This window comes from Varroa destructor, unplaced genomic scaffold, assembly GCF_002443255.2.
Source record: "Varroa destructor unplaced genomic scaffold, Vdes_3.0 BEIS01000001.1, whole genome shotgun sequence".
NCBI classification, from domain to species: Eukaryota; Metazoa; Arthropoda; class Arachnida; order Mesostigmata; family Varroidae; genus Varroa; species Varroa destructor.
In genome coordinates, this window is record NW_019211454.1 from 20601644 (window position 1) to 20626310 (window position 24667).

General features: G+C 38.3%; 1 protein-coding gene and 1 long non-coding RNA gene across 5 annotated transcripts in view; one reads left to right on the forward strand and one right to left on the reverse strand.

Moving 5' to 3' along the window:
• Positions 1–5596: 5596 nt before the first annotated feature.
• Positions 5597–24667, reverse strand: part of LOC111252538 (1-acylglycerol-3-phosphate O-acyltransferase ABHD5-like) — a 19752-nt gene continuing 681 nt past the window's right edge. Inside the window, exons 2-10 of one of the 4 annotated variants that reach the window (XM_022810663.2) lie at positions 21397–21536; positions 20744–20850; positions 14982–15165; positions 14064–14324; positions 13084–13201; positions 12671–12758; positions 8356–8454; positions 7847–7875; positions 6422–6564 (exon numbers count right to left, since the gene is read on the reverse strand). In XM_022810663.2, the coding sequence (XP_022666398.1) occupies positions 6558–6564; positions 7847–7875; positions 8356–8454; positions 12671–12758; positions 13084–13201; positions 14064–14324; positions 14982–15165; positions 20744–20850; positions 21397–21536 (1033 nt within the window). In that variant the 3' untranslated portion in view covers positions 6422–6557. Of the gene's footprint in view, positions 6565–7846; positions 7876–8355; positions 8455–10397; positions 10528–12670; positions 12759–13083; positions 13202–14063; positions 14325–14981; positions 15166–20743; positions 20917–21396; positions 21537–24667 lie in introns of those variants that run through there. The other 3 variants (XM_022810654.2, XM_022810670.2, XR_015319102.1) reach the window with 3 other exon arrangements.
• On the forward strand, positions 18282–19970 carry LOC147758362 (uncharacterized). Its single transcript, XR_015319104.1, has 2 exons — positions 18282–18777; positions 19435–19970. It is a non-coding gene; the product is annotated as an uncharacterized LOC147758362 (long non-coding RNA).

Sequence of the window (24667 nt, forward strand, 5' to 3'; positions counted from 1 at the left end):
TATACACATATACATAGAAGATGGATAGAGAAAAAGTCTCTTAACTTCCATTAGAAGTTTCCATAAAAGAAACTTCCATCAAAGTTGCCCAATGTCCGAAACTCATTCATTTGCGATACAGATTCCCCAATATCATTCTTATACGTTTTATAACACTACGTTATAATATTATATATCTAAAATGCAAGAGCTACGATAATGATTACTGTGTTCGTTGCAGTGGTTTTATAGGCTATATTTATAGGCTAATACTCGAACAACACGACCTAAGTACCTGTTTGTTATTTTTAGAATTTTACTTAATGCTTTTTTCGTTATTTTTGTCATTGCTAAGATTGGCAATTGTGAAGGAATATTCCCATTTTGTATCTGTTGACATCTTCATGCACGTGTACCAGAAGTATGCTTGACTATGTTCAAGATTCTGTAGTCAGCATCGGCGCTGGCTTCTTTGGCGTTGCCATTACCGGTGCCAATAAAAATCACCAGATTAGCAGCTCTTCCTCAGACGTGTCTGAAGAAGGTGCCAGCATATATTTTCTTAAGCACATGTAAACGCTATGATGTTCCTGACAGCTGGCCGTACAGTTGAACGTCCACCCAGAGCCTATTAGACAACATCTTTATTTTGTATGCAGGTTGCTGCGTACGTAAAATGGCTAAACAGGACTTTTAAGTGGATAAAAAAAGTATTACTTAAGAAGATCATATCAAATTGCCAGTTTTTGTGTAGTAATAACATAAATGTTATGTCTAAACTGAAGGTCTGATTTCTCCAATAGAAACTTAATATTGATTTTGGCATCGATAGGTTATCCTCACAAAGCTAACTATTATAACAATGATATTAAAGGTGATTAGTATTTTGTTGTAGTTGGTTCGGGTTCGAATTATCGAATAATTAACAATAAGTAGTATACCTTAAAAGATACTGTACACAAACTCTATAAATTACATTATAAATTTGCTCTCATCGATCCATCGATTCATCATGTCTTTGGATGATCTGAGGTCTGTGAACTCTTCGAGCTGAAGTAACTTGAGGCGCGTCTAAATGTGCTTGAATTCCTATATCCTCGACTAGTAGCGGTTCTTCTCCCGAGAGGTGTTACGGCATCGTCGTAGGAACGATAGCGGTCGTCCGAATCGCTATACTGTCGACGAAGGCAACTTTTTTTAAACATGAAAAGGACAGTTTAGATTGCATCCATTGCACCTGACGTAGGCCTTTTAAGAGGATAAATATTTTACTTGCTATCTTCCAATCGCTTTAGGTAGCTTAGCACTCCGAACGTTTCGAAGCTTAACTTCCTCAGCTCCGAAAACGTCTGATCCGAGAATAAGGTGACACCATACTTCACACGATATAGACAATTGTTTTTATTGACGTTTGGTAACAATTAACAAACCAGTGTACAATGCACCATATGGCTTGCTTCGCCCATATGCGACTGACAATTCCACCGCGAAATTAATATTTGAAATTAATTTAATCGCATTAATATTAGAGAACAATAGGTGACATAGTAATTAGAACCATTACCTAGACCTCAATAGAATTTCTCTCATTTTTTTGTGTCTTTGCCAAAAATTTGACTGTTCATGGTCTAGCGAAAGACTAGGTAAAGAACATTTTTACCCGTTACATGACATCGGTACGACTTATCGTTTGGGCTACATATCTCTGCACAACAAAGTGGGTACTATCATTTCAAAATGCAATTGACCCAGAAGTATATGATAAGACCCATTTAGCTACCGAAACAGCATAGGGCAGATGAGCATCTGCATCTGACGCCACAGCTACGTATCTGAAGGGTAATATTCGTGAAAAAATTAAAGACAAACTAACTAGAATTTTTTAATTGTAGAAACCGTGTTTATCGTAGTAACAAAACCTATTTTCAATATGTTGTTCTTGTGTTTCGTAGAGTTCGCGTAATGTGATAATGACAAAACATTTCTTATTTATTAGAGCAGCCTTGAAAAAAAAGTAATGTACGTTACTAACCCATGTGTTTCGACTTGCTGCTCGTAGCATTTACAACGATTTCTATATTCAAAAGATCTTAGTCAGACACATCAATAAAGTTAGTTATATCCGCCAAGGTGCTTGGCGCTCACTGTCGTGTAACGTGTATCCATTATATAGATGTTTCATCCATCTACAGTGAGCAAAAGTGAGGAAGTTTGTCTTATGAAATCTACCTCATACACCTAGAACGAGTTCACAGAGAAAATCAATGTAACAGAGTAAACAACGTTTAACTACTTTTGGCCCTCCGTGTGGCCTACTTGAATATGAACTTGGAATAGCTGTTCGATCTCCTGTGATAATTTCCTGGACGACGGAGACGCTGTCCATGCTCTCGATGATACTCGTGTCCTCGGCGGCTATGCTTACCGCGACGATTTCTATGCGACCCCTGTCGTGCCTGTGTGAGTCGTCTCCGCGGCGATACCGTTCTGCTGATGATGAGCCCCGTGTCGCTCACTTCCGCCATGTCTATCGTGCTATCTATGATGGCCATTGTGCCTCTTACTACGGACTCTGATGTTGAAAATCGTATTTTCGATATGCAATTCGGTGTCCATGACTGCGACGGCCACGGCTGTTGTAATTGTCATTGCCATGGCGGCTTCCGCGTTCGCATGGTGATTTCGATGACGGGGTCCACCACCTTCCTGTTCATGGTAAAGGTTATAGTAACGCTTTACGCTATGAGCGCCGCGTCGATTTCCGTGTTCTCTGTAGCGGCCGTGTTGATACTGTGATCACAACGACGATGATCTCCGTAACGGGCGTGATGCCTGTGCCCTTCATAGCTTTACCTGCGATCTCTTCTTCGATAACCTCCATAATAGATGTCCACCACTTCGTTCATGGCGATATCCTGATTCTGCCGCTGGTGGAAACGACGACTGTCATTGTCTTGACTGTCTCGGTAGCCTTTTCTGCTATTTCGGTATTTAAATAGTGAGATGAATGATATTTACTGTCGCAGAACCAGCATTTTGAGGTAAATCCACCTTTGCCGATATTCCATAAATATGAAAATGAACCGAATGATAAGCATGGAACTGCTCATTCGATACCACCCTCAGAAGAACAGGAACGTGGATTTGGAGCTATAGCATGCAGTATATTAGCAACATATACAATACATACTATTTTTCTGACAGATATTGATGTTTTGCATCGATTTAAATCCTTATACGTAAGACATCACTAAGCACTACGGCAAGTAAATAATGCCACTTCTTCAAAATATTTTCCAAAAATTCAAGATACTATATAATAGGAGTATACTTAGAAGACAGGTATATTGTGATGTTGGTAGTTTCCGACCTACCGGTAATATTGATGTTACCAGTTGTATGTGTGGAGGTCCCATGCAGGTAAAGTAAACTATTACGAGAATTGGCATTGTATGCGTACCGACCACTGAATCGCTTAGCTTTCTCGGGGTTTCCTTTGTTTTGAAGTGAAAGCGAACTATTGCGATGTTGCCGGTACCGCTTTTCCCACAGTCAGTGCTATGACAAAATGCTTAAATGGTTAAAAACGGCTTGATACTGCGTAACATCTAAACAACGAACCATGTTACCTAAAAATTTCAGCTTAAGCAATAGCAGTAGGCTCGCTAAACATTACATGTTAGGGAATCACCTTTTGATGAAACGTTGTTTTTTTTTTATTATATAATAACAAATGTTGATAGGTCCAAGACGAATGCTTATAAAGTACAAAAAAAAAAGCACAGAAAATATCTGTTTAATCACTGGAAACATAATTCGCATTAATCTACGAATTTACTAGAGTATATGCAAAACCATTAGAAAGAGGCTAAATACATTTTTATTAAGCAAACGAAATCCGTTCGTCTATGCTATTTACTTCAGACACGGCTGTTTGGTACGTTACGATGCTATAGTGCGCACGCACGGACGCACACGCAGCACGATAATGCATCTAGCAATAGTCTTTTTTTGTTTGTTTGTTTCTTAGAAATTGCTTGCCAACACGAGCATTACACGAGGTTTACGCGACTATGCCATTGCCGGATATAAAGAACCTCTAGATTGTTGCTTCTACTACAAGTTTTGGCCGGTTTGCAAGGTTACCTTGAAAAATTTCCTTGCCTGGGCCATCAAAAGTATCCTAATATGAATGCTTATACATGGAATAATACTAGTGAGTACTTTAGCCACACGGTGTCGCCACAGAATCTTGCACAGATGAATCTAACAAACGCGGTCGCACCAGCTTGGTTTACGACGAACGTTTAAGACAGTTAGAAAAGATAGCGACGACTGATAACATCGGAAAAGTTTACCAAATAGCCCTAGATCACCGTCGAATTATGGTTAGGGAGCTGGCATCTCAAAATAAAACGTATGCTGGCTAATTATGTGGACATGAAAAAGCTATTCGCGCGTTGGGTGCCGCGAAATTCAAACGCGTTTGAAGGAACAATTGCAACGCCTTAGTGAAGTAGTCGTGCCTTGGTGATGAAGCGAAACAAATCGGAGTGATAACCAGAAAACTTTTTTTTGTTCGACGGCCATATGTCCCAAACCACTAGTATTTAGTAAGCGGTAATTCTTAATGTATTTTGAACCAGCTCTGTGCGTGTGACATTTTTAGGTAGTACGCAACAACCACTTTTCAAATTATTCGATTTGGTCAAAAGACTTTACGTTAAACTGGGGATCGTTAGCGCCTATATAACGACCTTAAACGCCCTAAAAAGTACAATAAAAACTACATGGGAAGCAGCGCATCCGTTTTAAAAGAGTCAATTGTGCCATTCTAATTTACTAGTAATCTGGCGCTACTATACATATAGTATAGATATATATTATATAGACAATACTATATAAATAATAAAGAAACAAAAACGTATATTTACAAGCACTGACGTGGATATGCAACATTGTATTAATACATTGATCAAAAATAAGATCGACCTAAAAGTATACCTAGTAAGCCTACGACCTAGTAAGCCTCAGTAGGAAGTACGACTCTCTCAATCGCGTAGTTGAGCAGGGTTTTACAAATAAGTACGCAGAGAAACATCCAATAAAGTTACCAACTACCTAGGAGTTTGTTACGTATGAAACAAGATTATTGAAGAACATCTAAACAAAACGTTATGGCATATAAACCATTATAATATATGCCATAATTTTATAATTGTGTTAAATATACATCCACTACAAACAATAGAGGGTACATTGAAAAACTATCATATTAGCTGAAATTGATACACAATACAAAATCATATGGCTTGAGTTGTCTGCAGACAGAGATAGATTTATGAAAGGATAAAGATCCTATTTTTACCGCGTTCAAGGCGACATCGCTATGGCGCCATGCGCTCTATACCGTATGTGTGACTAAAAGGACATCTGAGCAGTGGACGTATGCGTGAACTTCGTGAAATGCGTCTTGTCCAGCAAGTTGATGGTCGTTACCTGGACATTGTTCAGATGCGGGTATCTAATCCAATATATACAGCTTATATACACTGTATCACCCTCGGGTATCATCTTTGTACCACATTCGTTTTTGCTATCTTATAAAAAAAAATCATTATCCAAGTACTAAGACCATTAGGCCAAATCAAGTCATTTTTATTTTTTGAAAAAGGGACAGTTATGTACAAATTGAACTTAATATCTAATGGTCTATGCAATAAACGTATTCGACTTTACTGTGTCAGTGTGGTGCACATTAGTCCGGTAACTTTAGTAAGTGTTATTATCAGTATCTGGACGTTTTAAATTGAGACACTTTGGATGGGCGAAAATATGTTCAATAGCTTTAAGGAGAAAGGAGACCGCCGGACTTCGCAGCTAAACTTGTAAAAAGGTTTTATTAATTAAAGATTTAAAAAAGTCGGGGCTTTTGTAATATTACTAAGCTTACAAAGTATAGAAATATACTTGCCATAAAGGCTTCGATATAATTGTACACCTTTCGCTTTGTTCTATGTAAAATGATGTGTATATACTGTATAACCAAGTGCGTGAAAATGCGACCTAAAAACTAACAGGACATAATGCGTTAGGTTACCGAATTATAAGAATATATGTCGCCTAATGCGCTAAATTAACAAACGGCTTCAACTTTAACAAAGTTAGTTTCTGCTAGCGGTTTGAATTAACTGGCCGCATAGCATATATGCTTTTGTCGATAGATTATATGACTAATGGTTTTCCCATCCACTGCATAAGAGAAAACTTAAAGGCAACGTTAACTTTGATAGTCGCGTCAATAAACAAATGCACATATAGATTATCTTATATATATTGTATATGAGGCAGCTCTATGGACCAGCATTTAATCATAATGAAAACAGTATATCTTCTTCATCTTCATCAATCGTTCTACATCGCTATAGAACATCAGAGACGGTAGTCCACATTTACCTCAAAATGATTCCTCTCGCCTGAAAAATGTTGTTCTTCTTGGTCCGCCATTTCACAGACAGCGGTGACCTTTACATTGAATTCGCAGGCTTTTTCCATATGGACATTATGTCCACTTTCTTTTACAACCTGAAAAAATACAAAGTAAAGGTGAGGTCACACAGATCACTCCTCGGATAAAAGTACCCTTAAAACTATATATATATATATATATTGCCCAATAGTCTGATACTAATACCAATAGACTATACGTACTCTAATAATATTGAATGCACAATGTATAGTGTAAAATTTTATGCGAACGCTTTGGCTCGTATTAATGGGTAGCCAACTAAAAAAGGCGATCATAAAATCACAATGGCCAATTTTTTACATTTTTTCATGTAACAAGCTCACATAATTTAAAAACATATTGTATATATCTTTCTTGTATTTCAAATGAGCTACGGAAAAAGCTAGAGTCTTTTAAAATAGCTCACGTTCTCTTATTCCTCTTTATTGTGGTTGATTCTATTTCTTTTTTTTGTTGCGTGGTAGGTTGCTGTATTAAAAGACAGAGAAAAAGCAACATGTGGCATGCCTAATAGAAATCGAGGTAGTATCGCACAAAAGACATCAGAAAACAAGGTTGAACATTTTATATTCGTATCAAGCTTTCACAATGGAACTAGATGCAGTGTATTTCCAATATGAATCCTTCAATATTCTATTCTCAGCAAACGACGCTAAAGGCCTAACGTCGATTTCCAACTATCGCTCGTGAGGTTGAGAATAAATGTGCTAGTCTCGATCTAATTGATCCATTGCTGTGCCCTATTAGTCTAGCGTGGCTAACGAAACAATGTTCCGGAGTCTACAGAAGTAACCTTGTCACATATAGCTAGCTATGTATACATTTGGCCGATCTGAGTAGCTTTCAGGTAACTCATATGTGATTTAGTGAAGAGCCATCTGTGTAAAATTTCCAAGCGTACAAGCACTGAACTTGCATACTGCACCTAACCAATACTGAATATATGATCTACTTGGATTATTAAGTTGTCCTATAAGTTCGCAGCGGATTTTGAATTGGTTGAAACTCTAACTGCACAAACGAAGTTAGGCGAGAGAACAAAAGCTGTTGTTCACTGTCTCTGTGGATTGGCCTTCCGGTTATTTTTGATGCTGTGCTTAACTCGATTACATGTTTCAGTTAAGCTTCACAGAACCCAAATACGGAGATCTCAAAAGTGTCTCTACGATCAGTTCTTCATTAAATTATTTCAGGAAAGGGTTGAGGACAACTTAAATTTGTGAAGAAGTTTACAGGTTACATGGACCTAATATTATAGCCAGTCGCAAGGTCAGGGAATGATTGGCTTGTTTCTGAAATGGTAACCTTAACATTAAAGGCAAGGTACGAAATTCTCACCGCCCAGTAGATCCACGGATGAGCCTTTCCTATACAGCAGAAAACACAGAAGCATCCAAATCGACCATTTAAAAACTCCTAGCAAGTATCGATTACATCAGTCGAACACATATCCCAATTTTTCATCATTTCATTTCACTAAAACTGATCAACCGTGTGCACGGCAATTCTGAATTTCTGAAGTTAACACCGAACAGTACTTTTTTTTTACAAAAACAACACTGAATGATAAAAAAAAGTTGGATAATCTATAATAACGTCAACGAGGACAGACCACAATCAAAGCGCGAAAGTATGATCTAGATCGATCGTTGAGAAAGTGGTAAGAAAGGCTCGATAATGGCTTATTTGCTAAACAACGTTAAAATAAGTTCTATTAGGTGGTATGTTTTTCTTGAATGCTAGCTCTAACATTAAGGAAAAAGTTTGCTCCTGAAGAACTTTTGGAGAACTTGCTTTATGGCTTATCGTCAGTTGCTTTACTTAAATAACTTACAGATCAACCTTACCTGGATATCGACATAGCAGCCTTTTCGTTCTTCACGGATTCGGAAAGCAGGTTTCTTGGTGATGAAGGTTAACGAACCATAGATAAATGTGATTGGTACCTGAAATTTTATTTAATAAACATAAATATATGTATATTATTGCGAGTTCAGGCCGAACTCGTGTCCCGACGCTGCCGACAAAAGCAACAATCAGAAATTCCGTTTGTTTTACTGTACAGTATAGAAAGCAGTATCATGACTTTTGCTTATCTTTCTAAGCGATACATTAAGACAGCCCTACGATGTATTATTGTGCTCGACAGCTACATGTCGTAAGAGTCAGCTAGTGAAACACATAAAGCGGGTCAGGTCTGGCAATTTTTAGAAGAATAATTCCAACCTGATTCATTACCTCTGTATGAAAACTCCTATACAATTTCAGATTTTTTTTTCTGTTTTATAGCGAATAAGTTGATATACAGATCACTTAATATTTTTAGTAGATAAAAAGTCATGTCCGGACGTAGATTTTGCCTAGAAAAAACTAACCATAGCGTCCAAAGGCTCTATTGTAACTGCTCTGCAATTAAAGAATGAATGACAAACAACCAGAATCTTGAGACGGTGTTTTATATCTTTTTGTCCACTGGATCATTGCCGCGTACCATCTAAGACCTAACTAAGAAGCTTTAGAAGAAGATGAAGTTTGCAGCGGCGCCGTACGGTGGTGCTATGTAAGAATAAATCTCTATAATTCTGAATGATGCTCCGGCTTTCAACATCATGGCATCATTCGATACAAAAAGGGAACAGAAGGATTCTATTCGCAGTTCGCCTGAGCCGCGCTCATTATTCAGAATGACTTCAGGATCCTTCAGGAGGACCTGCTTACGTCCTCATGCAACAGCAGCAGTATTTATTAGCCATGTGCGCAACTAACGATACAAAAAATTCGCTAGTTTTACATATGCTACAGTATTGCTTTAAATGGAGTTTACCTGCGCCTAGCCTACAATCTAAACCGCCATATGTTCCTCGATCTAGTAAGCAAACATGCTATAACCTCACCACGAGGAGGCAGTCCTCTTTCTGTAAATCGTTAATCAGACAGTATTTTATCGGACTTTAAGATGATTAGCCAGCCTTTATAGGCAATATAATCGTTCCTAGCACCTCCCTGCTTCGTACATCACATGCTTTAACTAGTGCAGAGAGTACATTAGTGTGATGTATCTTGGCAAGAAGTAGAGATTTGAAGTGATCTCGGATGATCTTGTTGTCGTTTCTCTTATCTACATTGCCTCTACGAAGCTGACCAGACTTTAATTTTTTTTTTATTTTATCAACGTAAACGGCCACCGGAAAAGTATTAATAGTTCCCTCCTTCTCTATTCACTATTCTTAGCCTTATCCTCTGTTAACAAATCATCAACAAGTGGACTGATGATATATGTTTGGCTCAAACCCGTTAAGGTCGTAAGGGGAGAAACTAAGGGGGCTATACCAAGACCGAGATAGATATACGCACAGAAAACATCGAAGATGCGGAGAGTCATCAGCAGAGGATTTTAGTAAATTGGAGAAAATAGCTGTTTAGCAAACGAAGGGAGGAATAACCGACTGAAAAAACAGCGGACTACAATGGCCACGCAAGTGTAAAGTCAGAGTTGAAACGCTCGTGTTAAATGTCATCACCTCAGACGCACGTATAGAATATACGAAACAATGCAGATTTCGTCAAACCGGACTGAAGAAAAGACATTAATCATAGATAAACCAATTGTAGTATGATAAGAGAAAAAAAAAAAGCTTCATCAAAACACGGCCAGACAAAAAAGCAGTATGCGCTATTATAAAAGAAGTGGGACAATTACCACTCAAATAGAGAGAGTGCCTATAAAATATATCTAAACCAGATCCTGTTATAGGCATGTATTAGGATTAACCTAATACATGCAAGAGGTCAAATAGAAACAAGGTTTTTATCTTTAATCAATCGTACGCATGTTGCGCAGCATATAGTGTAGGCAGTGAGTATGAAAAAGGATTATTGACGACTTAACTTAAAAATCGCGGTCAAAGGGTGGTTACTAGATCGATTACAAGATGCAACTGCACGTGGTGCACACAATAATATATCTGATCCCCTCAACGCCGAGAACATAGGATACCATCGACGAGCTGTTCAATACGCTGGAAATCATCGTAAAGAAGGTAAAAAGAACAATTTGGAAGAGATTATAGACATTTAAATTTGACCGGTATTGTCATTATGGCCGGAGGCTGTAGCCAGATGGTTGCGGAGCTTTATGGAGATAAGACGTCGCTACCTAAGGGCACAAGGAGCGTTTCGTAGCATCTCGAAGACGGTTATTAAGAGCTCTAGATAAACCGCCTTTCAGGAGGTGCTTCTATTCGTGACTCTAATGGATAATAACAGAGCGATAATTTAGTTTATCAGTTTGTTCTTAACTTATCCCACGGTACAGCCTGTTGAAACGTAATTTAACATTCATACTTCTATATATATATATATATATATATATATATATAGAATGCCTCGAGTAGGCAGAAACGTGTTATATGTGAGATAAGTGTCTTTGCGAGAAACGGAAAAATTCACCCTGATTATAAAACATGATGTACTGATATTCTGTTTGAAATCACAATTTTGTAAGATTTATATTCATATAATTCAGTAAATATGAAATGTTTTGGGATTTGTTTGCGGCATCAATCAGCCAATAACAATGACAAAGAAAAATCGAAATAGTGATTTGAAATAGAAGCTCTTTTTCACGAAAACCATCAACAGGTAACTAGCACAATTAAGTCTCTTGAAGCCTCTAGTTGTACAAATATAGGTGTAAATATGTATCTACTTTGTAAATTATGCGAAACCTATTTTGCCCCATTCGTTTCTACGCGGCATATTAATGCATCTGAAAGGGCAAAATTTCAATCAGGATTTCATATATTAACCGCACTTGCACGACTATTTAAATAGAGCTATACAAAGGACCCGGACACTAGCGCAGACGCAATGCCAGCTGATGCATTCAAAACAATATATTTAAATCAGCTTCCAAGTGTGCCGTTCTAAAATCTGAGTCATTTGATATTTTCCACATTTTAGACGCCGAAAAGTTCTTCCCCATAGTAAATTTGCAGTGCTAGAAATTGTGGCTTATCCTAAACTTCTTTTATTTCACATACATATATATATATATATATATATATATATATATACATTTATGAGGCCCTACTGTTTTTACGACGTTCATTATTAAACAACTTGATTTACAAATTGGTTCTCGCAAATTTCTACATCAACGCTTTGTTATCGAGTATAATAATAACCGTTACCAGAAAATGCTCTGATTAATTGGCTAGTTTACAGATTGGATTTTACAAAAAGTGTCTTGGAAATGCCATATTAAATACAACTTGGAGCTACATCAGTACATTATAAGAAAAGTTATGATGGAGCTTTAAAAATCCAGGAAAACTGCAAACTGTGCTTAGTTTTTTCATATTAAAACAAACTATTTGTTTTTTATTCTTCTTTAATAAACTATCTTTTACGTCTTAACGACGACAAAGACGAATGATACACTTTTTTCGAGGGTTGCCAGAAAGCTTTCATTACTATAAATTCCCAGACATATATCCTGCAGCTTTTCAAGAATTGTTTTTACAAATAATCTGGGCAATTATATAACAATATGAAATTATAATCATGTCAGTTTTAACGTGTGTCATGTAATAGGGCTGGACGGCCAAAGAATACGTTTTATTAAGGAATAAAGAAAGATTTTGTAAGTTTACAAGACTGCAAACTTAATAGGCCACCTCATAAAATTTAATGGGACGAACACTTTTAGCAATAGGTAGACTCTTTTTTTAATTTAACAACGAACTTGTACGAAACGAATTGTAATGAACAGAGCTTCTCACAGCTAGCCAGTTGACTCCAAATAATTTCAGTAGCAGGTAACCTATCAGCCGGGAAGATGTTTATCACTATACTATACTCGGCAGAAGTAAACGGCCAAATTAGTACTGCACCATCCTCAAATGTTTATACGCCGGTCAGTCAACATTAGCACATAATTGAGCTTTTTATAATGCGTCCGCACATGGGACAACTTAGCCTAAATATAAAGCGTTCATTGCCTCTTACATTATTGGGGTTATGGATACTTTTACTGTATTATTTGTTTTTTTGCTTTACTTGGTGTTTCCTCCGTCCTCCAAATACTTCTCAAATGAACAATTTAAGATCCATCACATAAGTTACAAAATACCTCAAAGGATAAATTTAAGATAGCCTTGCCTGATTATCCAAGTGTGAGAGCCGATAAACCATGGGATATTTAGTCCAACCAAAATGTACACTCAGGTTCTTGAATAGCGCCTCACCGCTGTAAATTGACATGTCAATAAAAGCATAGAAATACTATATATTATTAATATTAAATAAAACATAAAAAAATATTCCTTATTTGCTTGAGCCCTTAAAAAGTTCCACTCATACACGAAACAAGTTAATGCTCATCAAAAGGACGTTAGTGAGTTTAGGTCACGTAGGTAGTATTGACAATCTTAATGTATTAGAATTCATTACAAGACACCACAACAGTGTTTCAACGATATTCAAAAGGACAATTGATCGGTATTTATTTAGTTCGCGATTTATTATCACTGACCTCTAGAAATAATTCAATATCGTTTGCAGAAAGTACATACGAAGGCTTCCGAACGTTGCAGTGATAGACGTAATTAGGAATAACTGTCCTATCAGTGACGAAACCTCCGAAGTATTGCTCAGCTGCTGCTGCCAACGAAATCTGCATAATCTTTGGTCCTACATAATTCCAAATACAAAATATTTGTTGCAAATGGTGCAGTAGTTTATTAGATTAAATTAAAAATGGACGCAGATTATGCCATTAGTCGTAACAATCGACCTGTATAACAAAAACAAAATGTAATCCTAGGTTACGTAGAACCGTGCACACAGCTTTTATTGTGTGATTGCACCAAGGACGCAATCTAAATTCCTAAAGTGGCACTTCGATACCACATGGCGATACATGTACCATAAGCCTTCTGGAGTAGGTTTTTTTTTAATTAATGACCTAAGGCAACAACAAAAGGGGTGAATTATATATTAAGCGGTACTTGTGGTTTTTCTAAAGCAATGCTTAACTACAGAGGCGGCCTGAAAACCGAAAACAATTTTATTTCAGATGGCTGCAGAAGTAATTTGGTTTTAAAAGTGTATATATATATATATATATATATATATATATATATATATATATAGGCAAAATGTCAATGTCTCAAGTCGATCTTTTTTCACCAAATAGATCTATCTTTAGAATTCGTACTCACGACGAAATGTTATGATTTACAACAGACCAAACAGAAAGTTTAACAACGCTATATAAAGTCCTATCGTCCGTGAATACAAATATTGGAAACGAGAAGCAAAAACGGCCATTCACCACTTAATAATTCGGTGTTTTTACGCGAGACGTAGACGGAATAGGCAAAGACGTGCACCAAAAAGCTACGGTATAAAAACAGTGCCATAAATTAGGTATTTGATATGGGCGCAGGCACGGTTTTTTTAGCCCCCGTTGATGAGAATATAATATGAATTGTCATAAATTGTACCCAAACAGGACCGCTCTAGTGAGCCCTACCGCCTTTTGACTACGTACCAAGTGGCCCAGCCATACGGACGCTTGCGAGCGCATTCATATGATTGAGACTGGATTGAACCAGCTTAGCCCATGTAGGCATACGCTTTCCAAGTGGTCGATCTGGTCGAAATTCAGGAAAGCCCCACGGATCTTCAAGTATAAGGTGGGCGACCCGAGACGGATGACGAATCGCGTACGACGAACTTAAGAAGCCTCCCAGCGAATGACCTACCAGCACGAAACGCTCAAGGCCTACGCAACGACGCCATTCCTCAATCGCTGAAATCGCAATACATGAATATTTCGACTATGCATTTTGAGTTACAAGCAATATTCCTTAACCTGAGCGAATGTATTGGGTTAGCAGGTAAATTCCCGCGATTTTTTTCGGTATTTCTTGTTTTCAACTTTTCGCCTGCTGATGGTCATATTACGCCGTGGTTGCCACGTATAGATTTGAATTTTTTAAAAGCTATCAAAATGATGTAACAGTCACCAAAGGGCGACAACATAACCGTAACTAAAGAAGTCAACAAATTTACGTTAATGACGATATTTAAATACTTGATATTTGCTAAATATTAATTTCAGAAGAACGCGACAACTTTTTATGTAACAAAAAAGTTTATCATAAACACAATCGTCACTATTTTGGCTTTTTTTTTTTGTGAGAAATGTTAAAACTATACATTCACTTTAGTTCTCAGTATTCAAACGATTGATCCAAACGCAACAACGACAGCGAGCTTGTGTAGAGGCAAATATAGAATTCCTCAACGCTCCACAGCTAACGAATGAAAAACAAATAACGAAAAACAGTGAAAATTTTGTTGAGACTTATCCATTAATATAATACAAGTATATATCTTTCACTACGGTTGACATTCTAATTTCCTTCTACGTCATTGTATGAGAAATACTGATAATAATATTTACCGTAAACCATTTGCATTTCGGCGATCCAGGCATCCCCACTGAGGTCGGGTCGACTACTTCGTCCAAATCCAAGTAGATCAATAGCATATACATCACGACGACGCGAAAGTTCCTCGAAGTTTAGAATCCACATCGGCCCTCCGCACGCGAGTCCGTGGATCAGTACCAAAGGAAGTGTTTGTGACTTATGTCATAGTGGCGTTGCGAACGAACATCTTTATTAATTGAGAGGTTGCATTCTGCATCTATACAAAAAAGTCCACAGGCGCTCAATCCTAATTGAAACATTTGGTCCTCTGCGCGTATAGAATTCGAGGCCGACATTAAAGTGAATGAAATATTACGTGACACAGAAGAGGTTACGGAACGGCTGGATTATTTAATGTGTTATGTAGTATTGCCTATAGAGCACGCCATTTGTATAGCACCTTTTTTTAGTACGTATAACTGGTTGATTATTTGTTAAATATGATACACTCGCGTAAATTTAATCAATAAAAAAACGCCTGTAAATAAATGCAATGCATTTATTCAGAATGTATGTAATGCCTATATATCGAATTTCTGTACAAATTCTATCTGTCGATCGAAGCGAACTTTCACAAGACACCTAGTCAATAATAATAGTATACATAAAATCCAGTAAGAAAGAAGGATGTCTTCAGTTCTTAAGTATAAATGGACTCAACTCGCTTTACGAAAATCTAAGCTGGCTGATCATTATTCCGGATACGTGCTGAAGGAGGTTAGACAAAACGAATATGTTTACAGTCAGTACGAGCGTCCGCGTGACTAATTGGTATCTCGCTCATTCAACACAATGCTATATCCATAAAAGATCTAACGACGTTCCGCTTCTGCACTAGTGCTTTCAAGATAATGAAATTAAAGAAGTAGATTATCAGGTATCCTCACGACATCTCAATCTGGTTGAGAACAGAAACCAAGAGCGCCTCATAGTTCATCAAAGGGGACGAGGCATTATAAAAAGATATTTTTCAATTGAACAGCCCGCGTTACCGTTCGACACATCTCGTATTGAGACCTCACATCTATACTGCATTTAACGTATTATATATCCACTTAAAATCAGCCCTGTTTTCATGCGATTGCAAGTGAGAACCTCATACCTGTACAAACTTATTTTGGTATATAAAAATTCAAAAATATTCCTAAGTGTGATTTCGGTTGTGCGTGCTAATAGGCAGGCAGGCAGCGCTCCTGAGCTAGGCATGTTGTCCTAATATATTAGATGTAAAAAAGTAAAGTTGAAGGTTTCATTTTTGACAAGTGCAAATGCATTCATACGTGAGGCATGATATGTTTATAAGCTCTCCGTATGACGGAAAGGACAAGAGCTACGAGCGAGTTTCTATAGTGCGCCTAAAAGGTTTAAGTTAAGCTTTCATGTTATGGTGCAGGTTCTAATAATTTAAAGCGGTTAAATCGTCTACACCACACTCTGTCCTCCTAGATACGTTTAAAACTTTTGGTGGGAAGTTAGTTTTAAGCCGTCTGTGACTCAGAAGTACTGCTGTAGATCAATCCAGTTGTTTGGAGAGTTCTCGCGGTTTCTTCTCTCCCGGACTCTCCGGGTTCTTGGTCAAGTGTCATATACTATTTATAAGCGCTTAGTCTCTGTTACAATCTATTACGAACATAGCGTTTATGTAACGTCTAGTTCAAGCTCCCAACGATGGATGTCCGAAAGGGCAGAGAACGAATTCACTTTTTCGTTCGGCATTTGCCTAGCTTGCCAGAGATATTGGTAAATTGAAGGGCGAGATCTGGATAGCCGTAATGGTGAATCAATAACACGCCTCACTCTAGGTTCTACGAGGAATACGTTTATGAACGAGTTCTAGACAAACTGAGAAATATAAATTTAAACTTTTGAGTAAATCCCCTCGAATGGAAGTACTGTAATGGCTAAGCGTCTGCTTGTTTGGTGGCGATCCTCCTTCAAAGGACGAATCAAATCAGAATGCATTTCCCAAGTTTCGAGGTTGCGCCGGCACGCAACTCCACAATACGTGTGTCTGTATACAAACTCACAGGCAGAATTTCGCATTCGAAACAGTACTTTGAAAGCATTTTGAAGTGAATAACTTCCGCCGTGTGGCGCCTTTAAAGAAAACGAAAATGAAGTACCAAAGGCTACGTTTGACATTTTCTGTTACGAACGAAATCAAGTATTTATTTGTAAAGTACCGATATTATAAAAGGCTTTTGGGGAATAGGCTGTCAATTAACGCCAATTATGTATGTTACACCAATGTTTTGGGGGCTAAGGAGAGACCTTTGGAAACGGCACTTGTGTTGCTGTAGCGCACGAAATCGTGGACAAGGCCAAACAAATTTCGATGAAAGCTCACCATCGAGGAGCCTGACATCCCAAACGAATTATGTCGAACAATTTTGACGGATTATTTAGCGGCGAGAAGGTCCACAGAAAAACCTATGTTTAGGAACCAAAGTTTGGACTAAATGCAGACTCGTAAACCACCGCTTTAGCGCCCAAAACCCAAAGCTGAGCCGAATTTGCTTCAGTGTGTCATTAAAGTTGACGGGACGTGGGCGTCCGGATATGATGTAAAGGACACAGGCTTGAAATTGTGCGTTAATAATAATTCATGCTGAGTGGTTCTATTATCACTAATTAGTATTATGAAGATTTTCCACAAAGGTTGTGTAAATGAAAGACGGCTGTTCGCCAAGGGAAGTCTAAACTTTGGCAGAACATATTTGAATTCCTTTTTATGATAGTGTACCGGCTCACACTTTTCCACTTGGGAAGCGAAAACAAGATGCCTGCATTGCCCTAATCCTACATTCTAGCTCGAGCATTCTAGCTCGTACCCTGCGACATTTTCACTCATTCCCAAATTAGAAAAACAACTGAAATATGAATGATTTGTGTTATTAAGAAAATGGAGTAAGGCGAGAGTAAAGTTGAAGTGTAATTCTAAGAATAGGTTCGAAATTGCGTTGAGTTTTATCTCTACCGTGGAACATGAGTATTATGTCCGCTATATGTTAGCTGAGTGGACAACTGCGCCTTGGAGGATTGAGGCTTGTGCAGTAGGTACAGAGCCGAACTGTCGATATTTGTTTGTACACAGTATACCTTAGTAATCCATCTTCCACACTTGAACCTAAAGCAAACATTAGTTTGCCAAAGACAAATGCGGCATAATATTTTTGAAAGTATATAACACCTGGCAAACAACAAAAAATTCTCTACAGAGAAAATTCAATTAAAATAATTTATTAACCGAGGTGCCTACTTAATACTATCACATTGCCACATATAACTTTCAGAAGTTGTCGCAGTAATTAGTATGAATAAGCAGACAATAATTGCAATAATAGTGGTGTTTACCTAGTTTAGTATAGACGTGAATATCATTTTCTAAGTCTTCTTTTTATGTGCACAAAGGATCGTCTGCTAACGGCATGGAACAGTTTGTTTATTGACGAGGCTTAGAACGTCTAGCAGACCCTTTTGTATAAGCCTCCGTTCGTTTTTCATTCGAAAAAAACTTCGTTTTTCTACAACCGGCTGTTCTAGATAACAAGATGGCTGAAAGTCGCAATATGACTCGTCAATAAGAAATATTAATCGTCTGTCTGAATCACTTGGAGTTCGAAATTAAGGTTTGTAAAGTTTTTTTTATAATTGACATGTTTAGTCGTAGCGTGTCAGGCCCCGAAACGCGGCGTTTAACATTATGCATTATAAAAACCAGCCTCATCTGCGAAACGACCATATACGTTCAATCCGACTGTTGTTACGGTAAGTCTCACTCTCCATATTATCCTGTTTGTCCGAATAGCATATTTTCGAAAAACCTATTTTTTAGACCAAATGTGATTCATATATACATCCTTTTCAGACGCTACAGTAAAGATTTCGATTTTCGATTAAATGCTAAGATTGTCAATTTTAAAAACTGTTACGCATGTAGTTAAGTTATACGTTATAGTTAGAACTCGAAGCCTCATTATAAAGCAAACCACTACTAAAGGATTTACTCAACAAACAGCAATGTATATAATTGTTGTTCTTTTAGAGTGAGCTTGGTGACTGTGTGTTCATGCTAGTGTCTCATATGCCTTTGATATTTTCGCCCAGAGACCATTCTCTCAAAAAAGGGTATTTGTTCTCCTAATATATTTGCGTATTTATATGTACACTATTTTATCTATACTATTTACAGAATCGAGTTAAATAGATTGGATACGGAGCAAAAATCAGGCAAAATAGTATCAGAACTAAATAAAAAATCTAAGTCAAAATCATGTTTTCAAAAGACATAATGTAGGCAAAAAGCCCCGAACCCGCTCGATGGATAACAATTGGCTCATTAATTCCGATGCTTTTTGAGTTAATTCTCAATTAATCTTGCAGCGGTTATTTTCTAACGCGGAACTATCTTATACCGATTCACAGAATTCTACTGAAGTCAAACCTACAGCCTGTATGAGTCGATAACTAACGTTACGGAGTTGCTAAAGAGCGTTACCCACAACGTGTTCTGGCCGTTTTTCTACAAAGTATACATCTCGGGGTATTTGTCGAAATAACTCAAAAAGGCCTATCGACCTGATTTTTTTTACAAATGCGCCATAGTATATGCTACTTCGGGTAGCGATAATGGACTTCATTAGGCGCTCAAACTGCAAGAGTTTAACACACTAAAATCAGATCTGATAGGCACTATCGTTTATACAGTGTCATTAAATAACAAGCCAGGACTGCCACTTCATGCTATCACCGGGCAACGAAATAACCTTCAAGCAAATTCGAGCTGTGTAGCAAATTTCACCACCTTGTTGAAGCCAAAGATTGCTTCTATACTATGTCTTCGTTTCGGTCCACAGAAGGGTTCTTAATGTGTTATCATCCATTTCGCCATTAACTGACGCTGCCGTTTCACCGTCATCTTCAAACGAAAGAGTCCAGTGACATTCTCATTGTAAAAACCATGACACGCAGTATTTTTTTGTAGATGAAAACGTCGCTCGACATTTATCCTTGGACTCCCTGAGCTCCTGAGTTAAAGGAGATTATGTGATCAACAGGACCGTTGCTACATGTTGTACGTTCCAACAGGTGTTCAACGACGCTTGTGATTGCTCGGGATCTCTCTATTTTCAGTGAACTGTAGCCTGTGAGGTCAAAATGTCTTGCCAAAACACTCGCCGAGCACGGCATCGCATTGGGGTCACTGAATTGTACACTGCTCCGTATTGTAGCAATGTTGTAACCTCTTTGTGGTGTCCGAGGCCTCACTTTGCTTGCAAGCGAATCGGTCTCATCCTGTTTCTTGATCAACCACCTATGTCAACGAGGGGTGTCGTCAGTGTTCTATGGGACACCTACTGAGTGTCACCGTAATCACTGAAGCAATAAGTTTTTTCAAGGAAGAACACTGCTGTAAACTGTAAGTGTTGCGCTATCGTGTTTATCGCTTGATGTCTGATAGCTTTTTTCTTATTTACATGTCGTACAGACTTCATTGATATCGTCCGCCGTTAAGTCTGTAGTCCAAATGCCAAATCGACTTCTCTCTAGTTGACTGATAACGGCATACATAAACAACGTCATGATTTCCATAATAAACTCTAGTTCAAATTCTACTTCAAACTACTTTTAAATATAGTTGGCGCCTCGTAATCTAGAGCAAAAAAAAAAATGCACGTAGGTAACGATATGCTGAAGAGTATGCTGCTCATCAAATATCAACAAAGACACCTACTTGAGGATCATCACTAGCGACCTTTATGGTATAGATGCGACAGGTATCTGCGCTATCACCGATCCTGCCGATGTCCTCGAACCAAGACTCGTACGGCTTCTTCATGTCTTCATAAAGCAGATGAGTTTAATACACCCGCAATCACATAAAGTCAAATGAAGATGTCGGGAATCCTTTATTAAAGCGACACAAAATATGAGCTGCTATAGATAGACTTAAATGTGACTGTAGTAGATTGATTCTAAATAGATCGGCGCCAGCCATAATGCTGGTACGATGTATTGTTTATTACGCAAGGCAGTCTGACGATTAACTATATATATATATATATATATATTTATATATATATATATATTGAACTACATGGACAGCAAATGATTTCTTTGCCAGGTGATTTACAACGATACTCAACACGCCTTCGCATTTCATTATTACGCGTACTTTCTAATATAACTTACACAAAGCCTTACCCCTATGTATGTAACCATAGAAAATATCGGCTTTGAAAACCAAGGAGTACAATGTACAGTTTCATGGGAAATCACCATAAAACAGGATCAGTTAACTCTGACTAGCAAATTGATTTAATGCTATTTACTCAAATAAAGTTATTTAGCGTTAGCTAACGTAACTTAGCTCTAGTATATACTTACAAGACATAAGCCTTCTTTCGGCTAATGCTAGACGTTTGCTCGAGGTTGGAATCCAGCGTAGTTTTTTAAGTACTGGAAAAAAAATCGCATCGAAAAGAAACTCGAGTGCGCTGCAAACGATTCGCAGCACGCACTGCTCCCTGCAATATCAGCAAACGATTTTGAAAGAAATTAGGACAACAAGTACGCAGGAACAACCTGTTTAAGGCAACAAAGACAAGTTAAGGTGGTGCAGCGGGCACGTCAAGCTAAGAAACCTCAAAAAAAGTTTGTATCAAAAGAACACAAAGAAGTCAGACGTATCAGTAGAATTATCTGGGTATATATTGGGTGTATTTGTTGTGTTGTTTGGAACTGGCAAACATTTTTCATATTAAGGCTTAACGAGTTGTCATGACGACTTCTGACGTGTGTGTAGTATGATCCATATTACAGAGTAGCCGCTTACGGCGATAAAGCGAGTTGCCTGTTACTGTTTACCGCGAAGAAATGGCGTGTCCGGTACGGTTTGTACCAAATAGTGATCAACCTTTCCGCTGGTCCTTGCTCAGGTACCTTATTCGTAATATACATGAGAAAGCTGTAATATTAATTCATTTCTCCGTAAAGTTCGCAAGGGTCAAAGTATACATCCGGATCCTTGAGATCGGCGTCTAACGGATGGTAAGCCGGATAGTTAGCTTCACTTTGCCACCATAAATCGAAGTCCCATGCAAAGGTCGTAACTTTTTCTCGGAAACGCAAAGTCATATTTCCACTACGTAGATGAATATATCAAAGTCAAAAAGAATATTCCTGAGCTGGCTACTCACGGAAGACTCGTGGCTGATAACGGTAAAAAGCATGCCCCAGTATTTTTCTTCTATATCCACTGTTCCTTCCGACCCCAGCTTACCTAACGCACCATTTCTTGTCCTAGAGGTAAATCAGAATCTCTAATCGTTTCAGTTCAGCTTACGTGTCAACAAAGTATGCGGCCTACAGCTGATTCGGCCGTGGCTTTTAAGTCCACACCAATTACAGACGATGATTTGTTAATAATGTTTGTTATTATTTGTTATCAATGCATACCTAGCTTTGTAACTAATTTATTGATGTTTGCTTCTCATTCTTTATTACGGTATTGAATGTGTATAATTAAATCAAATAATAACTTGATTTCATTATCTATATTTACTAGATACCGTATACTAAGTTATATAACTGTTAACATTTGTTTATATGAAGATTGAGACCAAAATCTTGAAAGATTTAACAAAATACGTGCCCCATAGTCAAAAGGCAGTTTCACTCCTAGCGGAGTGCTATCGTATTCTTGTAACCAAGTGACCTCTTTGCAATCGAATCACACATTAACTAGGTGCAGGTGTGGATAATCTCGGGAACCTAATGTCGTAGTGAAACCCAACACTGGTAATAGAACTCTATCATATAGCCAATTGGAATCATTTTCAATTTATATCTGGCAAAATGTTTCATCGTGAAGTGTTCCGATTTCTCCATTAATTGCTGAGGCCTCCAAGCTTCTATATTGCTGTTGCCTTGCTTACTGATGTACATAGAAATTATATATCTGCGACATATGGGTAGCACAAAACTGCCCCGGCAGCGGTCCTTCTCTGGACATTCATTAGTGAGTGATTTGTCAGTGTGGCTTTGCTCTAAAATCAAACTTTCTCAACATTGATCAAAATAATTTACGAGGCAGTCAAAATGTACGATATTTTGAGCTTGGCATAGCAAAGAAAATCGAAAACTTAGTCTCAAAGAGATTACAGCGTTTTCTGAGAGAATCTTAAATTATTGTTGAGCGTCAATATTTATATATATATATTCAAGCGAACAGATTCAGCTGGCTAGCGGGACTAAGCGCTTCAGTTTGCGCATACATGGCCGAAACTGTATTTATACTGGAATATTTGATCTACCACAACTCAGCCAGGTTTATCCAGCGAAACCCCCAGTCCTAATAATTAACTTCGATTGCTCTGTTCAAACTTGTTTGGGATCTCTTTGTGCGCGCGCCGAGTGGGACTCTGTTGCTTTCATATGTGACAGATTACATAATTTTCAGGACCCGACGCCATTAACGGCACTTTGGTCTGCGCCAACAGGCCCTCATAACCAGGCTCACCTTTCCGAAACACACCTGCTGTTGTGGCTGTACGTGTTCAACAGGGTCAATTCCGATTTTTCTTTTGGAGCAGGTCTACAAATCCGCTGTCAATGAGGTAATACGTACGTTTCCTAGCCTTTGCCTATAGGCAGCCATACATCGTAGCTGCGTACGTACTCAGGCGTTCTTTTCCATATTCCCCTCTCCGGAAAATAGTGAATCATCAGTTGACGTACAGTTTTTTTTACGTCTGGGTAGCATTGACGACAGGCTGAGACTACCAAATCCTTGGCAATATGAGCGGGACTGATCGTCATGCCCTGGAATTGGTACGACAGAGTATATTTTTCAGTGGCCGTTTATCCTTCCTGGACTGAGGACTGAGCCTGGTTGATGAGCCCTGATTGATGCACTCAGGGAGATATTTTTGATTGCGGGAATGTGGGCCGGCGAATCTACAGCACATTTTTCGCGGTGGTAATACACCTAGGGCTTTTCACCAAAATTTGCTTTGCCCAACTTACAACGACAACGTGCAGGAACTGCGCATTGGTATACCCGGAACAATGACAGGTGCCCCCTTTTTCTACTGGGAGTGAGTGTCGGGTTCTTCTAGCACATAGTCCCGGCCCATTGAAACTAAGTTAGCATAGCAATTCGTTTTACTTACTGTTCACGAAAGTAGCCGATTTCGTGCTTCGGCAAAAGTCAGCCATGAACACGCTAAATTCGAGCCCCAAGCTTTGGTTTAGCCCACACAAGCTATTCAAGCGTCCCCGTCTCTCCCGTTTCTCAGACTGCTACAAAGAAACTGCCTAAGGGATTTGGCTTTATTTAGAAAGAAACGGTCGCAAAGATTCTTCTTAAAGTGGTCCCATCACATGTCCCTCACAGGCAGTATTGCGCCTTTGGTATAATCTGGTTGACCAATCATCTGCAATTTCCATCTTAACGCTCCAATCGTTCGATTTATTTTTTTGGCCGAGTTTTGCAAACACTTTTCTGGCGATGCCATCCAGTCATCCATCTACTCGACCATTAACGTATCTATATCTTTGATCATCCCACCGCCATCACTGAAATAAAAGGCAGCAACGAGCACTTCGCAACCACACGCTCAGCGTTTGTAGCTCAAAGGCATAGCGATATATATAT